General features: G+C 32.0%; 3 protein-coding genes across 3 annotated transcripts; 2 read left to right on the forward strand and 1 right to left on the reverse strand.

Annotated features, from left to right (window-relative positions):
• The first annotated feature begins 134 nt into the window (after nucleotides 1-134).
• twf (twinfilin actin binding protein) lies at nucleotides 135-4,730 on the forward strand. The gene is made up of 8 exons (XM_072530700.1): nucleotides 135-296; nucleotides 515-592; nucleotides 792-903; nucleotides 1,055-1,217; nucleotides 1,811-2,048; nucleotides 2,247-2,390; nucleotides 2,560-2,678; nucleotides 3,186-4,730. Exons 1-8 carry the CDS (start codon nucleotides 272-274, stop codon nucleotides 3,333-3,335), a joined length of 1,029 nt encoding a protein of 342 aa, XP_072386801.1. The 5' UTR covers nucleotides 135-271; the 3' UTR covers nucleotides 3,336-4,730.
• A 1,484-nt stretch (nucleotides 4,731-6,214) lies between these two features.
• Nucleotides 6,215-8,569, reverse strand: 140up (RPII140-upstream gene protein). The gene is made up of 5 exons (XM_072528193.1): nucleotides 8,339-8,569; nucleotides 7,768-7,933; nucleotides 7,626-7,714; nucleotides 7,438-7,571; nucleotides 6,215-6,498 (listed from the first exon to the last, which is right to left on the reverse strand). The coding sequence occupies exons 1-5, from the start codon at nucleotides 8,497-8,499 to the stop codon at nucleotides 6,230-6,232; spliced, it is 819 nt and encodes a 272-aa protein (XP_072384294.1). The 5' UTR covers nucleotides 8,500-8,569; the 3' UTR covers nucleotides 6,215-6,229.
• Nucleotides 8,570-8,858: 289 nt separating this feature from the next.
• On the forward strand, nucleotides 8,859-20,627 carry LOC140440286 (glucoside xylosyltransferase 1-like). The gene is made up of 7 exons (XM_072530701.1): nucleotides 8,859-9,126; nucleotides 9,187-9,334; nucleotides 9,410-9,541; nucleotides 9,597-9,789; nucleotides 10,034-10,183; nucleotides 10,500-10,672; nucleotides 11,090-20,627. Exons 1-7 carry the CDS (start codon nucleotides 8,960-8,962, stop codon nucleotides 11,237-11,239), a joined length of 1,113 nt encoding a protein of 370 aa, XP_072386802.1. The 5' UTR covers nucleotides 8,859-8,959; the 3' UTR covers nucleotides 11,240-20,627.
• Nucleotides 20,628-22,250: the final 1,623 nt, after the last annotated feature.

Raw genomic sequence — 22,250 nt, forward strand, 5'->3', positions numbered from 1 at the left:
CTTATAATAGCGATTCTAATAATCATGATGGATTAATTTATTGATACATGTCAAAATATGCTATAAATCAAACAAAAATATTATCTCTATTATGTGACGATATCATAAAAATGGCAATGACAGATTGTTAGTGTCAACTCAAGGTCAAGAAAGAGATAAATGAGGTGACGTTTATGACAGATCCAAAATTTTTTAGGTGTTTCTGAAGATTTAATTACAAAAAATAATAATTTAAAAAGCTAAATTGTAATTGTTTTAATAACTGTGTAAAATGTCTCACCAAACAGGGATTCGAGGTATAATAAAGTTATATCCATTTCTGTTATGTTTAATTATAATTCTTTATAAATAAATGTCGGTGATTCATACAGTATAGTTTTTTATAATAAACTTTTTAACATATATCTATAGACGATAATAAATGATTGTTATTTATTATATTTGTTTATTAATTTTTGACATATATGTACTACGGAGTTTGTTAAGTAACAGTTATATTTGTTTTTATTTTTAGCTAATGATGAATTGAAAAAGTTCTTTGCCAAGTGCAAGGAAGGTATGGTCAGATTGGTAAAAGTATCTATTAAGGATGGTAGGTTTTTTAAGTTTAATTGACTGTGATTATTAATTATCAAAAATTAGAAATTATTTTTCAGTTAATTTGCATTTAATCCTTTATATTATCTATTTCCCATAATAACAAAGGTTTTGCAACTCCAAATTCTTTTCTGCAAGATTTATATTGTCACCTAGTATTGTTTTAATGCTTAAAGATATTTTTGAAATTTTAGAGCAATTGATTCTAGATGCAAGCAAAAGTGTTAAGCATAATTGGGAAAAAGACTTTGATACAAACATACAACCATTACTTGAAGAAAATCAGCCTTGTTACATCATATATAGGCAAGTAGTTCGTTAGACAATCGGATCAATAGTCTATAGTTCCTATATCACCTATGTAAACTCCATTTTTGTGGCAGAAATACATTTATTTATCTCATATAATCATGTCTAAATTTATGATATGCTGTTTACCTAATTCTATAATTTTTAGGTTAGATAGTAAAGATTCCTTAGGACATGAATGGCTATTGATCAGTTGGTCACCAGATACAGCACCAGTAAGACAGAAAATGCTGTATGCCTCAACAAAAGCCACCCTCAAACAGGAGTTTGGAACTGCACAGATAAAAGAGGAAATACATGGAACTATCAGTGTAAGAGTTTTTTTTATTAGAGCTTTATGTTTTCCTACAAGAGTTGTTTGCATCCATTTTTTTTATTTCTATTGTTTCTGTTAATTTGAACTTATGAACTCAAGATGTGAATTGATGAGACTTGTTATGTTGCCCCTTAATATTAATACAAAGCAATTCAAACTAGTTATTTAGTTTTCTTGCAATAATCTTTACAAAACAACTTTATGTGTGACCTTAGAAGCATTGAAAGCTTATCTGGAGCTAACAGCAGAGATCCTGAAGTTCATTTAGAAGCAAAAATAGAACAATGAGGATGTAACTGCATCTGTGGGAAATATATAAAATTACTTTCTATGTCCAAGCAATGGGGAATTATCCTGAAATGCATAATAGATCCACACAAGACAGAAGTAGATGCACTTCAAAGTAGGTCAATCAAATAAGGAGCCAATAAATGCCTTGATAATGATTGTTGAGCAAGAAATTGAATTCCAGTGCCTTTTTAAACTTATCATTGCACTACATTGTTTGCATTTTACTATTTTCATATTGATTTTTTAACATAATAATCACTGCATTTGTACAATAATAATAATTTTATCTTTCTATAGAGCGACATCACTTTAAATGGATATATAAAGCACAAAAAATCTGTTGCTGCCCCTGCACCTTTATCAATGAGGGAAGAAGAATTGCAGGAAATAAGAAAAACTGAAGTGCACACTGATATTAATATTGATACAAAGCAACAGACTGTTGGGGGTGTAGCTTTTCCAATAACTGAGACTGCAAAACAAGCTCTGATTGATATGGCTAGTGGATCATATGATTACTTGCAATTTAGAATAGGTAAGGATGCAAACTGTAACAGATTTCTAATTTTACAGTTTCTGATTGTTGTTTTTACTTTATACTGGAAGTTTTATATTCTCCAATGTTACATCATACTGTTATAGTATCAATTTTTGATCACACTACTTTCATTTATTCATTTTACAAATTTCTTGTGTTTTGTCATTTTTATGTTTTACTTTGTTTTATTTTCAGATATTGAAGAAGAAACTATTCATTTAGTGTCTGCAGAAAATATATCACTAGCAAAATTACCATCCAAAGTTCCAAAAGACAGTGGACGGTATCATTTATATATATTTAAACATACACATGAAGGAGACTACACAGAAAGTATGGGTAAGAACCATTTTTTAATTCTATTAACTATATAAATTAAGTGACAAAAATATATGTAAGACCTACATTTACTCTTTTGTCATAGTAATTTTTGTATGCTTTATGTACAAATAAAACAAAAACTTGGTCATGAAAAACTCTTTTATTAATATTAATTTTTTCTTTTCAGTTTTTATTTACTCAATGCCAGGATATAATTGCCCTATTAAGGAAAGGATGTTGTATTCCAGTTGTAAAAATCCACTAACAGATACCATATCAAATCTAGGAATTGAAATTGCCAAAAAGGTTTGTATTTGTAGTGAAAGTAACAGTTATATAACAGTTTTTAAGTTAATTATCCCTATTAACTATTGTTAATGTGGATAATAAACATCAAGAATATTACATTAGGTATATTATATAGAGCCATTATATATAATATTATGTAGAGCTAGAGACAAGTTTAGTGAGTTTTAATTTTTTAACAAACATTTTTGGGAAAATGAATTAAAAATGGTATTCATCACAGTAATTTTACTAATTTTCTTTAAAATTGTGAAGAGCTTAGGTATAGAAAAGTTCAGTTATAGTGACAGGTCTCCCAAAATTAATTTTAAATATATTTTGACAAGTATTTTTATCATTTACAAAGAAAAACTAAAAAATGAAAGACTTCATCGTCCAGAAAATAGCATCCTTTAGAAAAATGACTGTTTGACTAGACAACATGCCCCATCGATTCTTTATGCATTCTTAAATTGAAAACTAATGTGTTTTATAGTTAGTAATGAAGAAATAATTTTATATGTTTAGGTGGAAATAGATTCTGGAGACGAACTCACTGAAAAATTCTTATATGAAGAACTCCATCCAACAAATAGCCTACATAGACCTCAGTTCGCTAGGCCGAAAGGACCTCCAAACCGCGGCCCAAAGCGCATGACCAGGAACAACAACGAATGATATGGATGAGCGCCTGATTTAAAGTGTTTATTTTATGTTTTGTTCCTTTACAAGTCACACCGCGTCAAATTTTTTGCTCAATGATTTATCAGGCAAGAAATAAATAAAAAGGCTGTTTTCTCTGATTTTTTGATAATGTTTGGAAGTAAGTTACTGTATTTTATTATATAATTTATTGAAAGTGAATATAAAATTAGTTATCTTGGAATTTTTAGAATATATTTGAAGAATATGTAGTTACAATTTATTTCTCATTGATTGATAACACAGAAAATTCTAGTTTTATATCAAATTTGATATGATGAAAATGATTAGATGAAAATGAAGGATTGATTATTCAAAATAGCCTCATTTTTTGTTCAATAAACTCGATAAAATGCTTTTTTAACTTTTTTTATCTATTTTGAAGACTAATTTTTCCTCGAGGTCCTCAAAATTGTATGAAATTTCGGCTATGATCTTGTAAGTTTAGTAACAAGAAATACTCGTATAAATGTTTTCACTTCAAATTGCAAACAAGTTTTTCATCAGAACGATGGTCTTAGTCATCTTCGATTTCGACATTTGCTATTTATTCTCTGTTGTACTTTGACTGTTCTGCTATAGTCTTCTACCTCATTCTTTTGGATGTTCTTCCAATTTGGGCAGTTATCTTTTTCCACATATATTTTTCTAAATAATAAAAGTCCTCTTTTCATCTTAACTTTCAATTTGAGAATTCAGTTTTTTGTTCAATTTGAGAATGCAAAGCTTTAAATGTGAGAAATGCTTTTACAGAGATGAGTGAGTAGAAGAGAATCTGACCATAACACAGATAGGGCACCAGTTGTAAGTTCTTTACTTACTTACTTAGGTAGTCAGTAGGCAATAAAACATAATGTAATGAATATCATTTGTTATGAAACTTAGCTACTTGCGTAAGAAATTTCACTCACTCATATTGTCCTTATTCCTGTAGCTATCTCTTAGTATGTAATTTACATACGTGTCACATATCATCTCTCAAGATCTTGATGTTTCAAAAGATGCAGCAACCTGGTCTACATCTATTTTCTGTACCATGTACTTTTATATAATGGTACATGATCTAGATATTTACAGAGAATGAAATAATTTATTTTAAGGTTTGAAGCTCTACACAATGTTGAAAAACCACACACTATAAACACAAGGCGAAAAAGGCTTATACCACTATACCCTAATCCATTAAGAAAATTTACTTTTTTAAAAACCATGTCAAAACTTTTTTTGCATTTACTAATTTTGATAAATTTTCGTCGTTAAACTTTCTGTGTTATTAATCAATATAATACACTCACACTGACTGATTTTAATTAATTTTAATGTTGCCAATACTTTTATTATATTACATAAAAATAAAGTGTACCAAAAAGATTTTTTACTCAATATAGGACCAAAAAATAGAACCAATAGGTATTTTTGGTTCGGTTAATAAAAGATGGATGCATGATTTAGCTCTTAATTGGCATTTTTTCAAAAACCAACTGGGTTGTTAAATACGCCAAATGCCTACAGTACTACTGGAGATAAATGGTTTACAGGAAAAAAACATCAATGGTTAAATTTTTTGGCAATCTTTATTTCATACATAATATTGTAGCATGGCAACACTAACCATGCTACAAATTTTCTTTGTAGGATTGCTTAATATTTTGCAGGTTAGAGGAAAAAGTTATTAAAATAAAACCTCCTATGATATTTACAACATAAAAGTACAAATTTGTACAATAAAGTACTTATTGTTTCAATTTTTTGGTTGATATACAATTTTTTACATACACTAATTGTGAATTCATAATAAGAGGGTTATTGTATAGAAATTTGCTTCTTAATAATGTTTTTCTTCCAAATTATTGAATAACTTGTATATATGCCAGATTTATTGAATATATGACAGTATTTTAGTTGCTAGAAATTATTTTACTTATATGTTTGTCAAACATGTCTCTAGTCATAGTATTGTCAAAAACAATTGCAAGTTTTAAAAAGACTAATCTCTAATTAGTCTCTCAAATAACATTTGTGCTGCCATCTGTTAGAAAGCCCTGAAAGTTTCTGTACTAACAAGAACAAAACAAAAGTTTGGCTTCCACATTTTATTAGTGGCTTAACAATATTTTGTCACAAGTAAATATATTGTTAACCTGGATAATCATTATTCGTTAATTATTACTAAATATTATTTATATTTAGTACTTATTTTTAACTATTTATAATCTTGTTATTTGACAAAACATGTTAGAAGACTATGTTTACTAAATATTTGATGCTTTATTTAAATTATTGGTTATATTTTTATATGGTGCTAGATGAGAAATAAAGAAAGCTTTTATAAATATATGGTTTTTATTTAAATAGGGTCGTTCCAGTATTACGTAACACAATTGGGGAGTTGGGGGTGCCAAAAATCTTCAAAAATTGCATTATGTAATACTTGAACGCCCTCATACCCAGTTATATAATTATAGCAGAAGTATATAGTAGAATAACGATGTGTACATCAGAAACAAGGCCTGACACAGCCAAAAAAACAATGGAAACCACGAAAATATTGAGAAGAATTTCACTGAGACATTGAAAAATGAATAATATATGCAACAATACTCAAAAAGAAAATTTAGGGATAAGGAATTTCTTATTTCAAGGATTCAGATGATATCAATCAGCAAATAGTTGCTTTCCTGCCTTATAAATTGGCTCCTTTTTGATTTTTATTGAACTTCATTAATTTTATCTTATTATAAAGAGTTAGCTAGTAACTTGACATAAAATTGATTAATTCAAAGGCACTACAGAGTTTCCCAGGCTAGTTAATAAAATAAAATTTGAAACAGATTACATAAATAAAAAAACACTGATGATTATAAATAAATTTATTTATTGCTTATATTAGTCTCTTTTGCCTTATTTTCTACTACATTTAACACATTTATATCTTTTCCCTGCTCTCCTACTGCATCATCATGTAATTTTATGACTGCAAAATCTTCCTTGGCCATATATTCTTTAACACCTTTATTAAAATAATCTACTCTGGATTGTTTCCAATTTTTTTGCCAATACCTTGCCTCTTCCATTGATATTCCTGCCAGTTTCAGTATACCACAAGTTACTCCACCACAAACAGTACCTAACACACCACCTAGAAGCAAAAAAAATATAGGTTACACATTTTTGACTTCAAAAACATTATATTGAGGTTTACTTGTAAAACATTAAGGTGAGGAATGGGCAAATAATAAAATAAAAATACTTCATATGAAAATTCATAACATCAGTGTTGCCTACACAGAAATATTACACACCTTATTTTATGACTCCATAAGCAAAAAATTTCCATGTGTGCATTAACAAAATACATATTTAAGTATAAGAAATTCCTGAAATTATTATTAGAAGTTAAGATTGGGTCAAACAGCTCATAAAATAACTAGGTAACGAAGCAAGAAAAGTAGTATTAACTACAAAATACAATATATGAAGAGAATCATTGAAAAAAGAAAAAAGTTGTACTTGTAGTGCCAAATTGGCAAGTAAGCAAATATAGAATAAAAAAAAAAATTATTTTAGGAAGGAAAACAGGTATTTAAATGGAACAGAAAAGCTACAAAGCCAAACACAACCCACAAAAGTAAAAATAAATAAGTCATAAATGGGCCTGAGATTACTCTGTAATTTAAAAAGCTGTTATGAACATTTAACAACATTGGGAATAAATATGAGTTTAATTCTTCTTTCAATTGTAACTACTAATGAAAAATGAGCAAAAATGAAAGAGATTTTGAATACAATTGAAAATTTTAAGAAAGAATGGCAAAATGCAGAGTTTTGCTACTAAGAAACAAGTGAAAAGCATGATAAAAGAAATGCTCATAATAATGGCACACAATAAACAAATAGTCAAAGTAAAATGGGTAACTAATTAATACAATAAATACTCCACAGAGCATTAAAATAGATAAATTAAGAAAATCCCCCTTAAAAAAATTATTTAATGCATCACATTAATCCACTCCTATTACTTTTTCCAAAACCAATACCTAACAGCAATATTTTTATCTATTATTATTAAGAACATTACCTAGTGCTCCACCCACAATCCACCCTCTGGGACCCATATTAAACTTATATAAAGCTCCAGTTGTTGTACCAGCAATTGTATATTCTGAGATTCCATAGCTGCCTTTATAAACTTGAATCATTGTTGAAATTGCCCTTTAAAACAAATCTAAAGAATATTTCGTTTTATTCAGGATATTTTAAACTTACACAAAACTAGTGCTGAATAAAGTCAACCTCCAGCCCCATTTAAAGGCCCCTTTTCCAAAACTTATAGTGACAGCATCTTGCAATTTTCTCTACAAAACAATAAGCTATCATGATGAAATATTTAAATAGTTGATGGATATACTTTTGCATCCAGATGACTTTTGAAGCTAGTTGCCTCATTACTTCTCATAAACTCCATATAGGCCTGTCTACTATTGATCACACCTCCATATATTGCTCCTAAAAATATACTTAAGGCACCTACGTGCAGTATTGACTGTGCTTCATTTGTAACATTACCAAATTCACTAAAAATAAATCAAATACATTGTTACACTTTTTAGATTTTGATATCATTTAGTCTAGTAATTACTTAAGGTAATACTTCTAGATGTATGTCTGAATTTAATGTTAATAAGTACTTTTTTACATAATACTGCTATAAACCAGTCTATTAATGGCATGTCAACTTATTGTACATTGTGTATGTTAAGTAATTGCCTTGTTACTAAATAAAGTCGGCTTCGTCGACTTAACAAAGAATCTAACAACTGTGGTATATCAGGTGAGTACCAATGTGACAAGGAAGAGACTTTTTTTAATAAAAATTCTCATCTCCGCTCTGTTTCGAACTCACAACCAATGAGTTGTTATGCCCAGTAAGTTGACGTTCTTACAATTCGCCAACCAAAGCAATTTTCATAAGTACTTACTCTACTTGAAACATTTTTTTTAGTCTATCCCATCCCGTTTCTTCAGGATTTGTTTTATCTGAGTTTAACTCTGTCTTCGTTAGATTCTGTACTTTATCTGCATCAAATAATCCACTAAGTGGAAGGAAGCAATATAACTTTCCACTTTTGCGTAAAAACATTTTTGAATTCTATAAAATCTCTATTTCATAATTTTGAGGTTATGGTTTAACTTTTGACGTTTATTATATAACCTTCAAATTCTTCTTCTTCTTTCCATTATCGGGTAATATTCACCTTCAAATTGCTTATTAATATTAATATACGGTTGAAGCGTAGCACTGGCCATGTTACCTTCCTTGTATACCGTAGGCCCTAGATATAGCAGACTACCCTGCTATACTCCCAAAGCCGCGACAGCTGTATAAAACGGGAGACTATTATATTATTAATTGCTTATTATATTTTTTTATAGTAGTTCTAACACCCAACAAAAACTGGCTGTAGTGTCAATGAAATGACGTCAGTTTTACAATTTTAAGTTGTCAATTACCAACCAATCAATAGGTTATGTTTTTGTAATTGTTTATATTTACATTTTTATTATTCAAAATGTGAAAAACATTTTCAACAAGAGAAAACATGAGACTGTATACTATATTGCAACTTGGGATACTACTCTCAATAGCTCTAGTTATTTTTTACTTGTATAGTATAAGACTAATTAACAGTACAGACATATTAGAGGAAGATTTTGAAGAAGTGGTGGAGGATAATGAAGTTACCACTGAAAGAATATATTTTAAAAGGTACTACAGCGTATAAGTATATTTTCTTTATTCAATAATTATTAATGTTTGTATTTTTAGGTCAGATATTGTGGTGGCAGTTGTGGCCTGTGGAGATAGGCTATTTGAAACACTGAATATGCTAAAATCTGCTCTTATGTTCAGCAAGGAGAAGCTTAATTTTATTATAGTATCCGAAGAGAGGCTAATTGATAGTTTTAATGAAAAAGTAAGTCGTTAAAACATGTTTTAATTGCTTAATTGTATTGTTCACTTTATAATAATACTCCATATTGATTTTCAGTTAGGAGAATGGAAAGCTTTCATGAATAATGGATTCACTTTTAAAGTTTTGCCATTGACATTTCCTTCAGATAATCCCTTGGAATGGAAGAAGCTTTTTAAACCATGTGCTGCACAGAGATTATTCTTGCCAGTAAGTAAAGAACATTCAGTGACACAGACTATGATTAAACAATTTTATCTTTTAGAATCTCCTAGAAAATGTAGATTCTATTTTATATATGGATACAGATACTTTATTTTTGACACCAGTAGAAACTGTTTGGGAGCATTTTAACAAGTTTAACTCTAGTCAAATGGCTGCATTAGCTCCAGAACATGAAGATCCAAATGTAGGGTGGTATAACAGATTTGCCAAACATCCCTACTATGGAAAATTAGGTCAGTTTCAAGGAAAGATGATTTATTAATAGCTTATAGATAGTAAATTGTCTATTTGTGCCTCTTTAGATCTCATGCTTTAATTCGTCACAATATTTTGTTTCTATGAATTGATAATTATGTACCTATTTTGGTGTCCCTTGTTTCCTATTAAGTTTCAGTTATCTTCCATTTATTTTATTGTTATTTCCTTTGTTTTTGCTATTGTGTTAATTACATTTTTTTCAATATATTGTTGTTTCAGGCGTAAATTCAGGTGTTATGTTGATGAATTTAACCAGAATGAGAGCCTTCCAATGGAAGGAATATGTGGTTCCTATTTACAAAAAATACAAACTTAAAATAACTTGGGGTGACCAAGATATTATTAATATAATATTTCATTATCATCCTGGTAAGTATAAAAAATATAAGTAAAGTAAGGTGTTATTTAATTTTCTTTTGTGTTATTAGTGATATGGAATATTTTTCATTCTCTTAATATTATTTAGCAGGAATAATTTGGCAGAACTGAAAAATAGCAGTAAGAAGCACTTATGTACCCTAATCTTCAGGTAGACAATTAGGAAAATGGCTACATTTATTATTCACTTCTGAAGAAACAGTTACAATTTTGCCCATTATTTAAGATTTATTCTACATATTATCACATAAATGATTTCACAAGAAATACAAAGATGTCATTTTGATGTTTTTTTTATTCATTTTAGATAAACTCTACATTTATTCCTGCCGTTTTAACTACAGGCCGGACCACTGCATGTATACCAGTGTGTGCAAACCAGCTGAATCTGAAGGTGTAGCTGTAATTCATGGCTCTAGGGGATTTTTCCATTCAGAAAAACAGCCTATTTTCCAAGCTGTTTATCGATCATTTGAAGAGGTAATGTTAAATTATTTTAATGATATTTCAGAGGACTAAACCTTTTAATATATAGTGTCTTCCAAAAATGTTTATTAAGAAGTAGAAAAAGCTTATCTTACATGTCACAAAAACAAATATTTTTGATAAAATACATATATAGTGTGTATTAGAAATGCCAGTAAAATGAAGTTTGAAGATAAAATTGACATTGTTGACAGTGTATAGATTTAAGAAGTTACATTATTGATGTAATTGTTGCCATATTGATAAGAAAGGTTAAGTTTTTTCTTATTAATTTATTCAATAAATAATTGCTTGATATATTTATTTATAAAAATTATAACAAAACTTTTTGTGACACATTGTATAAACTAGACAGTTAATATTATATCTAGATTGTTACTATTTAGTAAATTAAACAAATATCTTCTTTAGTACCCCTTAGGCGGCGACATCTACCGAGAATTCTACCAACTTCTAGAGACATACTTAGACAACTCACAGAACAACAATTGTGGTAATGTGAAAGATATTTTTCTTAAGAATATACGTAAATACATTGACCTTGACGTCGATACTAAATAAACGTCCAATACGTGAGCTTATATAGATCTTACCGTAATTGTTTTGACCATAGGCGTCGATAGCGTTTTACAGGGGGCACGTGATATTTATACATAGATTCAAGAGTTGTTGAACAAAGTGTATTATGTTGGTGATTTTGTATTTTTCTAGTTATCACGGGGTTGATATGTACTGTATTTCTTAGTCAATCTTTAATATAAACCTCCCTGTAATGCGGAGGAACGTTTATATAGAGAACAAGAACAAATTAACCAAGTGATATACCAGCAATTTAAGAGGAAAGTAGGACAAACAAGATATATCTGAACTACTTTTTCAAACCTTTTATGCAAAAATTGTAGCTTACATAAAACATGTCTTTAAATTTGTTAATTAGACCTTGGAATACCAGTATTATTAACTTTTTCCTACAACTTCTACTGTGTGTCATTAATCAGCAGTGAAAAATTTATACTGTTACAGATTCTTCAAATTGTATCTATTTTTTTTTTAACTATGACCACAATATAACAGCTTTGGACATTAACATTAAACACTGACCTTAAAAGATAATGTTTTTAGATGTTTCCAATGTTGTGAGACATAATTATAATGTTTATGACATTTCTGTGAGATTCTTCGTACTTTATAAATCTCTTTTCTTTGTCCAAACAATACTATTGTCTACTTATAGAGTGTTAAAAATGAACTCTTTATTTAAGTTTAACTCTTCTTTTCATTTCTTTCTTTCTGAGTAATGTTTTATTTAATGTGTAGTATATGTTAGTTGCTTTCTTCGACTTTTTGCTTGTTCTTCTCTTTGTTCCATTCAAATGTCTGTCTTCAGTTTTTCATAGCCTCCTAGTAAAAGAACTAGGTCGCTTTACTGTATTACTAAGCTTCTGTTTGGATCTTTTTCTATTCTTCCATCTCTCACTATTATTATTTATGTGATATTTTAGTTTGTTCTATCTAAAGTTGATATTCTTCATAAAACTATAAGAATTTTTTCTCCTGTTTTCTCTATTTATTATTTTTGAGTTTATGGGTTCAAATTTGACGACTTTGTTGTTGAATGTTATTCACATCCCTTTCTTTGCTCTGTGTGATTCTTAAATAAATCATGAAATCAGTTGTGTGACTGGTAATAAATATGTGATGTGATCGATCCTGAAGGGCATAGATTAAATTAAAAAAACATCACTTTACCAGTAGAATGAAAAACAAGACGTTCATGTATCATGTTTTTAATAAAGAAATATGTCCTGCGCAAGCTAATGGTACCAACAATTTACCAGCTCTTCACCTGTCGAAGGAATGATATCTATTGTATTGATTACTGTTGTAAATAACGTAGCGCAGCAGTGTTGCCGATATAAAATATGATCTCTGGTCAATCAAGCAGACTTGATTATGTAGTGCAAACGTTCTTATAGTATGAATTACCTCAAACTACTCTTTTGAAGATCTGTATATCTGCGACAGCATAACATTGACCATTTAAAATCGACATGGAATAGAAGTTGTAGGAAATATGCATTCCAATAAAATATCTCTGTCCAATTATTAATGGAGTATTTATTCTATATAAAAGATGCATTCCTTAATTATTGTTGTAGTTTTTATAATCGATTTGGGTAAATAAATTATAGAATCACGAATAATATTGATGGATCTCATCGTTTGCTCTCGACGTCCGTGCTTTAGATGGATATTTTTAATGCTAAATGTCAAATTGTTTTTTTGCGAATCATATTTTTATAGTAATTATAATAACTTACATATATAGCACTTGGCAAGTTTTGCAATTGTTACACGAATGGATTTATGTGTTTACACTTTTTAATACTTATATAATGGAAACCGGTCTTTTTATATCTGTATAATAAAATTCGAGATAATTTAAGTAAACGTTGGAAGAATCCAGAAGAAGAAGAAAAATCGTGGCTTTTTAACAATATGTTGAATAAAAATTCACATGTATCCGAGTTTTTTTTAATTTATGCACAAAGAATAAACACGGGGGAGGGGTAAACCGGTGAATAAAGTGGGTGGTTGATCAATTCTTATTTCAGTTGGAGTAATCTTGCCTGTAGAATGGTTTCCTGCCAGCGAGGTATGTGTTTTGTGCATCTTTCCAACCGATCGGTTTGGGTATTCGTCATTTTTGCTTCACTGCATTGACTGTTTCTTTGAATGTATTTATTTATTAATAATACATACATAAAGAAGATTACCAGGTCAATGACTAATTTTAGTGAGGGTGGTGATTAGGGGGTTGTTTCGCTTACTTTCTTGCTGAAAAAAATAGGGACCGACTTTCTTTTCATCATAAGTCACTCAGTTGTTGCGCTAGGGACTTTTTTTTTAAAGATAGTTTTTTAAATACATTAAATCAGTTTCTATAAGTCATCCTCGAAAAATGCATAGTTTTCCCGTCATTTGACTTTAAAAACTCCAAAAATTTAGCATTCGACGAAGAAGAGCTAACCTATAATAAAGTAGAGCTCGCTTAATAATAAGTCTTAAAGAAAATTAAAACAAAAAACATTTTGTTTTTTTTTTTCAAAAGGTACATTTTCGTTAGTTACAGTTTTTTTAATAAAACGAATAATTTTTGAGATATTAGCAAAAAACTGATTAAAAACATCGATTTTTTCGATATAAAACTAACACTTTCGATAGCGAATAAATCGAAAACTATTAATTTGATCAAAAAAATGTATAGACTATTTTTTGCTTAGAATTCATTTGTCTACCAATTTTTGCGGTCAAAATATAATAAAAAATTTCCACCCTTGAGATGGAGGCAAAACTACACCCATAGTAAAAGCGTCTTTCAGCATTTTGATCCTTGGATTCCTATCCACTACTTATTCTCAAACTTTCGAGTAAATCAATCTTTTCCGAAAAAATTGCGAGGTGAATTGTTTTCCTGGACTAATTAACCGAATTTTCAATTAAAATTGTGGTTCATTGCCATTAAATATAGTAGATAACAAACCCATTTTTTATATTTTCACAGATTATTGACAGATCAAGATCAAGAACAATTCGTTCTCAGATAACGTCAGCTATTGAACGCTAGATTAATGACAAACTACCCTCCTATAATTTTCTATTGTTCTCGATCAACGATAGAAAAATAAAATGAAAGTACCTTTACAGGAAGATTCACACAGTGATGAACTGCGGTACAAATATTAAAAGATTGCGTTCCAAATCGGGGCCGATCCCAATTTATTTCCTGTTCCAATATGATCCAATCAATCCTTCTTCAGCGCATTGCAATACGCTATGATACAATTTAATTTTAAATTATCTAGAAGGTAAAAAGGAAGCTAATGTGAAACTAGATTAATTTTAATTGAACACGATACCATGACTGCGCCAGTTAATATATATGTAAGATATGTTTTAGATCTTTTTGTTTTTTGGTTGTGACTCGTGTAAATAAGATCAAAATTTTTATGCTAATCCATCCATGTTTAGATATATATAAAGTAAGTAGACTTGATGTTAAGTTTTAGCTGTAAGAATTTGAAAAATTCTTGCGGTAAAAGAGCACCACGTAGCGAAAGTTTATCATAATTAATAGTTTAAATCAATATTATTTTTGCCATGTAAAGGTCTCTAAGATGTATCTGCAAGTTTTATTGTGCAGCTGGAAGAAAATGTTTTCGTATATATCTCTGGGTGTTCAATAGAATAGTGTTTATTTCACTTTAATGAGGAAGATCTACAAATTTTTACGGATTTCCTAATGGATTGACCTTAGGGACCGGTTTTATTAGTCGCCAAATTACCTAATATATCTAACTAATATACTAATATACATAACTCGCATATAAACACAAGTAGTTTAGATGTCCTGAAAAGCATCAGCGAAACAATGTAATTGCACCTCCGATATAGGCACTGGAGGTGTCAGGCATCTGGGAAATGTAATTTTAGATATTGATTGGAAGGTATTCAACAATGATCTCCAGTCAAAGATTAATAGGTCCCAATCTAAGGGCAATGTCCAGAGACATTGTAAGAAATATTTAGAGTGTACTATAATAGGTGACAGCTTACGTGACTACATACGTGAAACATATGGCAATATACTTTTTTTTTATTAGGGGAGGCGCCTCTTTACAAACAGGCTGCTTAAAAGAAAAATCGTCTTGATCAGATGATCAGTTAATACCTAAGACTTTAGTGGAACCATTAACTAAATTAAGATTGACTTCTGAAGTGGAGGCTATATTACATTCTTTTGAAAAGACACGTTGGATGGTCCCACAATCTAATGAATTAGATTGTGGGATGCTGTGAGTAACATTTTGTCGTAAGGTGACTGAGATGGTAACTGTGACAGTATGAGGCTATGGGAGGAGTATTTGGTTTTCGTGAATTAGCGAAGCTATTTTAGCCAATTCCACTGTAGATACACCGCAAGGAGGCGATAGTGGGGTTAAATTTGCACTAACTGAAGGTGGAGGTAAATTGACAGTTGTCACAATTGAAGCAGAGATTAAAACGTTTTTTGTAGGCGAAGCTTGACTTAAAACCAAAGTATTGGACCCTTGCACTATTTATGGGGGAGAAATATTAAACACGGGCGATGCAAATTAACCGAAATTTCTGAGTTATTTTGCAACTTTCCAAGCAACAAATAAGGATAGAAACATTTAAACATCACCATTTTGAAGATTTTTATATGATTTATAAGATTCCTACTCCCAAATTTGTTTCAATTGCTTCACTTTTTGCTGATAACCGAAAAAAAAAATGAAAATTGACGTTTTTTTATACCATAATTTGTCCAAAGTCCAAAAAATGGACTGCAGGAAACATATAGGTTCCTGATATATAGAATCCTACTACCATACTTTGCCTTTCGGGGTTAATGTCACAAACATAGTACTTTTTTGCTTATTTCCCTGAACTACTAAGTCCAAAGGATTCAAGGCTCAAACTTTAAAGGTATGATTTAAGATAGCTGTTATGTAAACTAATCTATAATCATAAACTTTCGCTCTGGTGCTCTTAGTATAAGGAATTGGTGCATATATCTAGTTAGTTGCAATAAATGAATCGCTATCCGATTGTTATAATTTTCTCTTGTTTTTTTGTAAAGTTTATATACAAATATTTTATTGATAGTTTTATGAATAGTTACTAACACCCAATTTTATTGGTTTAAGATTTAAGACTAACAGCATAGCGAACAAAAATCTATGAACGTTTAATACTTTATGTCATTTATACTGGATCCGTATTCATTTTTTTTTAAGTTTTTTTGAGGAACGTTGTGTCAACAGTATATGATACGAACAGTCCCAGTAAGAGAAATTACTATTCTAAGCAGGAAAAGTTTTTTGATAACACTGTAGGTTGACTAAGAACGAAGAAAGAAATAACGGCAATGACGTATCTCTTTGAGTATTCTAAGACTTGTCCGAGGATAGAGAGGAGTCTGGTGAGAGTGCTGACTGAATATTGTTTCCGTTTTTATGGATTTCTAGAATAAATTTTTGCATACGAGTATGTGGATTCTCTCACTAGTAAAATCCATAACAGACTGGCGATGAAGTATTTTTTTTTTCATTGCCAAATCTTCGTTTACAACAGCATTTAACAAAAAATGTAACTTCAATATTGTAGAAAGCTTTTAAATACTGAGTTCTTTATTTACAATCTGATGTACCATTTCTTCTGAAGTGCTTAAAACCTCCGCTACATCTTATATATGTGTATCTTCGAGATATTTTCTTCGAAAGTTGCTGTTTTTGACAGTATTTTACGTGGTTCACCTTCAGTCGATGTTATTTGTACTTTAACTAAGCCTCATGCCCTTGATGCGCATTTCCCATTACCATATACTTTCTCTTCTCTTGATTTATTTTTAGTTAATACTCTTCTGCCTTCTTCATTCTTCTGTTAATAGCAGTTCTTACAGAGGGTCTCCATTTTTGTTGCCTTGGTATTCTTTTCATTTTACTTCATCCTGAGTTTCTCCTAAATTCATTCAGTAAGGTTAAACATCCTGCTAGTTATTCAGCTCCCTCATTGGTAAATAGGATCTTTTCTGAGACACTTGGGTCTGTTAGGGAAGCTCCTTTGTACCATCCCAGCTTCTCGGAGCTCCCTATTCTTCACTTCGGATCAGCAGGGATCCACACCTGAGAGTAATTTGAGCCCATCCTACTATCAGAGTGGTCTAATCTTTTAATAGACTTTATAAAAAGCTACAAGCTTCCTTAAAATTGCCTTCTTCAACTTACACGGCTGGATGAACACCGATCTTGTCAACTTCGGAAGCTAGTATTGTGCAATGACAGAGGATATGATCCTAAGTTATCTACCAATTTAAGTAGATGTCGTCTGAGTAAGCAGTGGTGTAGCTATTACGGTTACTCAGCAGCTAAGGAGCATGTGCTATGGTAAACTAGGAGGAGCTGGGTTTAGGGAATCTTGGAAGACTTCGCTATATGGAGTATAGCCTGTCTCATACCTCCATCAGTAGCCCAAGAGTCCTGGAACCTCTGCGTTAGAAGCTTCTTGAAACTACCGCTACTGGTACTGAAGGACACTTCAATCAGAGGTTCGAATTCCAGAGGGAGAGTGGATAAGTCCGTCTTATCCGGAAATCGGACCGTTCGTTCCTGTCGACTGTACCTAAGTCTTTCGGTAACTATATTAAGTTTATTTTGTTGGTCCATTTTACGACAACTAGAGCCTTTTGCATTCCAAAATTAGCTTGAAACTAACTCTGGATACTTCCAAGGCCTTTAGAGATGCCTGACTCAAAAATAAGATCGTCAAGGTCTCAGTCTAAAAGACTGGTAAAAAGAATTCGAGAACCTGGCTCTTCAGCGTTTGCTTGTTTGTCCATTCTGGATCCATCTGTAAACCAGATGAGCTCATCACGATCAGGAAAGCTAACCTAGGAGGGAGTGAAGTCAAAGTGAATTTAACTTACGTTAAATTAAAATTGTGGTTCATTCCCATGAAATATACTAGATAACGACGCATTAGAGTACATTCGTTCATTTCACTATTTTACTTCTTTTGTTTCCACCAGTGCTATTCTTTTCTCCAACTGTTTGTACCTTTTATATCAAAATGCACAAGACATTTTTACTTTAAAATGCTGAGTTTATTGTGGCATTGATATATTAAGTTATATGATTACTTATTAATAGTTTAAATGTTTTAAAACCTTCAAAGGGATCGTTGTTCCTAAAAATACAAAGTATTAAACATTCATATACTTAAAAAGACTTATGATCTTGTATTATTTTGAAGCATATAATTTTTTGTTATGTTACAGCTTACTACATAAATTTAAGTATTTGTAGATGTTTTTACGTAATGTATAAGATATAGACCGACTGTTACACTGTTTTATTTACTGACTTAGACAAGTATGATGAGATTTCACCTTTGGAATGAAACTAGAACATAGGAAAACGAAATAAAGACGAAGAAAACTAGAAAAAGGTATTAAACGAGAGCCGCCACGACAGTATTTAGATGTTAGATAATGTTTTCTTCTTATTGTGTCGTTTCATTTTTCGAAGATCTGCTAAAAAATGATTTTCTTGAAGAGTACGGGTGGGTTGAGGAAAAATTTCGTCGACCGTGGACAAGAAGCAGAATCCTTTGATTTTTTGCCGTCAGATTAGACAGGTGTTTTCTTGGTCTGTGTCAATTTTTCTTCTTTCTGTTAAATGTTTGGTCTTCTTTTCCGTCTGCGACTGTCGTCCGTCAAAATGTCAGCCCGTCTTCTCCGTCTGTCAAATTGTCATCTGTTAAATAATTTCTGTCTGTCGTCGACTTCTCCTTCTCCGCCTCCATTTTTCTTCGTCTGTCAAATGATCCATATGTCAAATTTGAAACAAATACCTTCTTCTTGATGTGCCTATCCGTTACGAATGTTGGCGATCATCATGGCAATCTTTATCTTATCTGCAGCAGCGCGGAAAAGCTGCACAGATGTTGTATTGAACCAGATTCTGAGGTTCTTTAACCAAGATGTTCTTCCTGGACCTCGTTTTCCTAATATTTTTCCTTGCAAGATGGCTTGAAGGAGAGCATATCTGGATTAATTTCGCATATGTCCAAAGAACTGTAACTTCCGAGATTTGAGGGTGGTCAGTACCTCTCAGTTCTTATTCATTCTTCTGAGGACCTCCTCGTTTGTGACTCGGTCAGTCCACGGGATCTTAAGCATTCTCCGATATAGCCACATCTAAAATGCTTCCAGTTTTCTGCACATATCCTCGTTTAATGTCCACGATTCAACACCATTAAAAAGGACAGAGAAGACGTAGCATCGCAGCACTCTTACTTTTGTATTAAGAGAGAGGTTGTGACTCTTGAAGAAGGCCCCCATCCGATTGAAGGTGGATCTAGCTTTTCCGATGCGTGCTCTAATCTCCTGGTTGTTGGTGCATTCTTCATTTATTATGGTGCCGAGGTAGTTGTAGTTTGTCACTCTTTCTACAGGGGATTGGTTGACGTAGAGTTGACCTTCTGTTATCCTTTTCTTGCTAATTATCATAAGCTTTGTCTTCTTAACGTTTATATTGAGTCCATATTGTTGACTGTAATAAGTACTTACTTACTTACTAGCCAACGCCCACCCTTGGCATGTTAGCCATTTGGTGGCGCGCTGACCAGTATAGACGAGCCGTTTCTCATAGGCGATCTTCATCCTCCTCGGGTGGGTCTGTTTTCAGGGCTGGGCACTCTGGAAGGTGAGCAGCATCCATCTGGGGCTGATCACATAGTGGACAGTTGTCATTTTCGTGGACGCCGATGCGATGTAGATGGGAGGCCAGGTAGTCATGCCCCGTAGTTGTTCTGAACACGGCTACACTAATGGGTCTCGGCAAGTTGCGAGGGATTGGTGACTCTATTAGGTGGGCCCAAGATTTTCCAGCACCGGCTTGTATTTGCTGCTCTTTTATCTTCGCTTTGATTCCTCTTCTAATGGTGGACTTTGCTGATGTGTACGATTGGAAGCTAGGGGGCTGTGGAAGAGTAGTGCCTTCTTTTGCAAGTTCATCCGCCGCTTCATTTCCTTCAACACCGACATGACTAGGGATCCATTGTAGAGTAATCAGCCACCCTTTTTCCATCAAGTTCGATAGTTGGACGCGGCAAGATATTGTTTTGGCACAGTCGGTGTATCGATTTGTCGACAGGGCGAGGATTGCGGCTTGGCAGTCGATGAAAAAGGCAACTTTTTGGGGGTGTTGGAAATTCTCAAGATTTTTTGCAGCTTCGTGTATAGCAGCAATTTCGCCGTCGTAGTTGGTGAGGGGGGCACCCACAGCTATAGAGCCTTTGAAGAACTTTGAGACGTATCCTGCTCCTGTTCTTCCCGAGTCCGGCATCGAGGATCCATCGCAGTATATGTGGATCCACTCATGTGCTGGGTACTTGGTTGACTGTAATAAGTGATTTTGTTCATAAAAACTTGTAGGTTTTCCAAGTTGTCTGCAAATACTATGGTGTCATCTGCATATCTGATGTTGTTTAGCCAGTAACCATTTAGTAGAATACCTTTTTCAGTTTCGTGCAAAGCTTCGATAAATATTCTTTCAGAGTACAGATTGAAGATTAGAGGAGGCAAAATACAGCCTTACCTCACTCCACGCATGATTTTCACATAGTCAGTGTGTTCACCTCCAACTCTGAGATTTGCTGTCTGATTCCACTAGATTTCTAATTATTTTCAGATCTTGGTTGTTAATTCCTGTTTCTTTTAGTATTTGCATCACCTTGGCGTGCTGTACTCGATCAAATGCTTTCTCGTAATCAACCAGACATACGTATACGTCGCAGTTGACGTCTCTGCATCTCTGGGTTAAGACTTGTACTGAAAACAAAGCCTCTCTAGTACGAACAGCATTTGTAAACCCGAACTGGTTATGGGAAATTTGACTTTCACACCGCTTGTAGATTCTCTTATGAATTATATTTAGGAACAATTTTAGGAGATGACTCATGAGGCTTATAGTACGGTAATCTTTGAATTTTTGGCTGCTGGTTTTTTTGGAAGTACGATAAACTCAGATTTCAGCCATTCTGTTGGTATTTCTCCAGAGTTGTATATGTTGTTGAATATCTTTGTGATTATTGCTATTGATTCGTTGTCTATTAGTTTGAGTAGTTCTGCTTGTATATTATCAGGGCCTGTCGCTTTGCCATCCTTTAACTGTGTTATTGCGGAATAAACTTCTTGTTGTAATATTCTTGGCCCATCATTTACCTTTTCTTCTAGCTCAAAGGTGTTATCTTTTTGGTCTTCAAATAGTTTTTCTGGATATTCTTTTCACGTTATTATTTTACTCTGTTTGTCCAAGATGATGTTTCCGTCAGAATCAGTTATATTTCCTTTCTGTGTTCGTCTTAGTCCCTCTGTGAGTTCTTTAACTTTCCTATGTACATTGTGACTATCGTACTTTGACTGCAGAGTCTCAATTTCTTCGCATCTTTCCCTTGCTTCTTTTTCTTTCGCTTCTCTGATTTTCGTTCTTATTAATGACAAATGTAGAGAAAATTATGCACGCACGCTTATGCTACTTAAATCAATAATTGTGGTGTAAACGCATAAATGAAGATAGAAAAATGATTTTTAAGTGGAAAACAGTTGGAGCTTTCAAGAGAGCGTAAACAATTTAATGTAATATTTTGGTTATGCTGCTAGGACTGCGTAGTTAAGTTTTTTTCTATAGGCATCTTCAACATTCCATAGTTGTACCACCAATTTGATAAGTTCCCCAACCAAACTTCTCTGATCAGATTAAAAAAATCTTGAGATAATGTTGGAAAACACCTTTTGGTTCTTCACTGGTTTAGATTAAAAGATTATTCCAAAATCATTCAAATTGTAATAAAAACACGGTAGTAAAAAGATGAATAATTTATAGCATACCACTCCCATTCTGATATTTCATTAATTCTGAAGCTTTATTCCATAAAATGCTGAGTCAGCGCTTTGATGGCCCTTACTCTATGTTGACATGAAATG

The sequence above is a fragment of the Diabrotica undecimpunctata genome, chromosome 4 (assembly GCF_040954645.1).
Source record: "Diabrotica undecimpunctata isolate CICGRU chromosome 4, icDiaUnde3, whole genome shotgun sequence".
NCBI lineage: Eukaryota > Metazoa > Arthropoda > Insecta > Coleoptera > Chrysomelidae > Diabrotica > Diabrotica undecimpunctata.

What these genes read in the sequence shown, in the direction of transcription:
- twf (XM_072530700.1), top strand. Translation starts at nt 272, where the DNA reads ATGTCTCACCAAACAGGGATTCGAG. An exon ending in AAAAGTATCTATTAAGGATG is followed by an intron (nt 593 to 791) that starts GTAGGTTTTTTA and finishes TTGAAATTTTAG; the next exon opens with AGCAATTGATTCTAGATGCA. An exon ending in AGACTACACAGAAAGTATGG is followed by an intron (nt 2,391 to 2,559) that starts GTAAGAACCATT and finishes TTTTCTTTTCAG; the next exon opens with TTTTTATTTACTCAATGCCA.
- 140up (XM_072528193.1), bottom strand. Translation starts at nt 8,499, where the DNA reads ATGTTTTTACGCAAAAGTGGAAAGTTATATTGCTTCCTTCCACTTAGT. An exon ending in TTATTCAGCACTAGTTTTGT is followed by an intron (nt 7,572 to 7,625) that starts GTAAGTTTAAAA and finishes TTTGTTTTAAAG; the next exon opens with GGCAATTTCAACAATGATTC. An exon ending in GATTGTGGGTGGAGCACTAG is followed by an intron (nt 6,499 to 7,437) that starts GTAATGTTCTTA and finishes TTTTGCTTCTAG; the next exon opens with GTGGTGTGTTAGGTACTGTT.
- LOC140440286 (XM_072530701.1), top strand. Translation starts at nt 8,960, where the DNA reads ATGAGACTGTATACTATATTGCAACTTGGGATACTACTCTCAATAGCT. An exon ending in TTGATAGTTTTAATGAAAAA is followed by an intron (nt 9,335 to 9,409) that starts GTAAGTCGTTAA and finishes ATTGATTTTCAG; the next exon opens with TTAGGAGAATGGAAAGCTTT. An exon ending in TCCCTACTATGGAAAATTAG is followed by an intron (nt 9,790 to 10,033) that starts GTCAGTTTCAAG and finishes TTGTTGTTTCAG; the next exon opens with GCGTAAATTCAGGTGTTATG.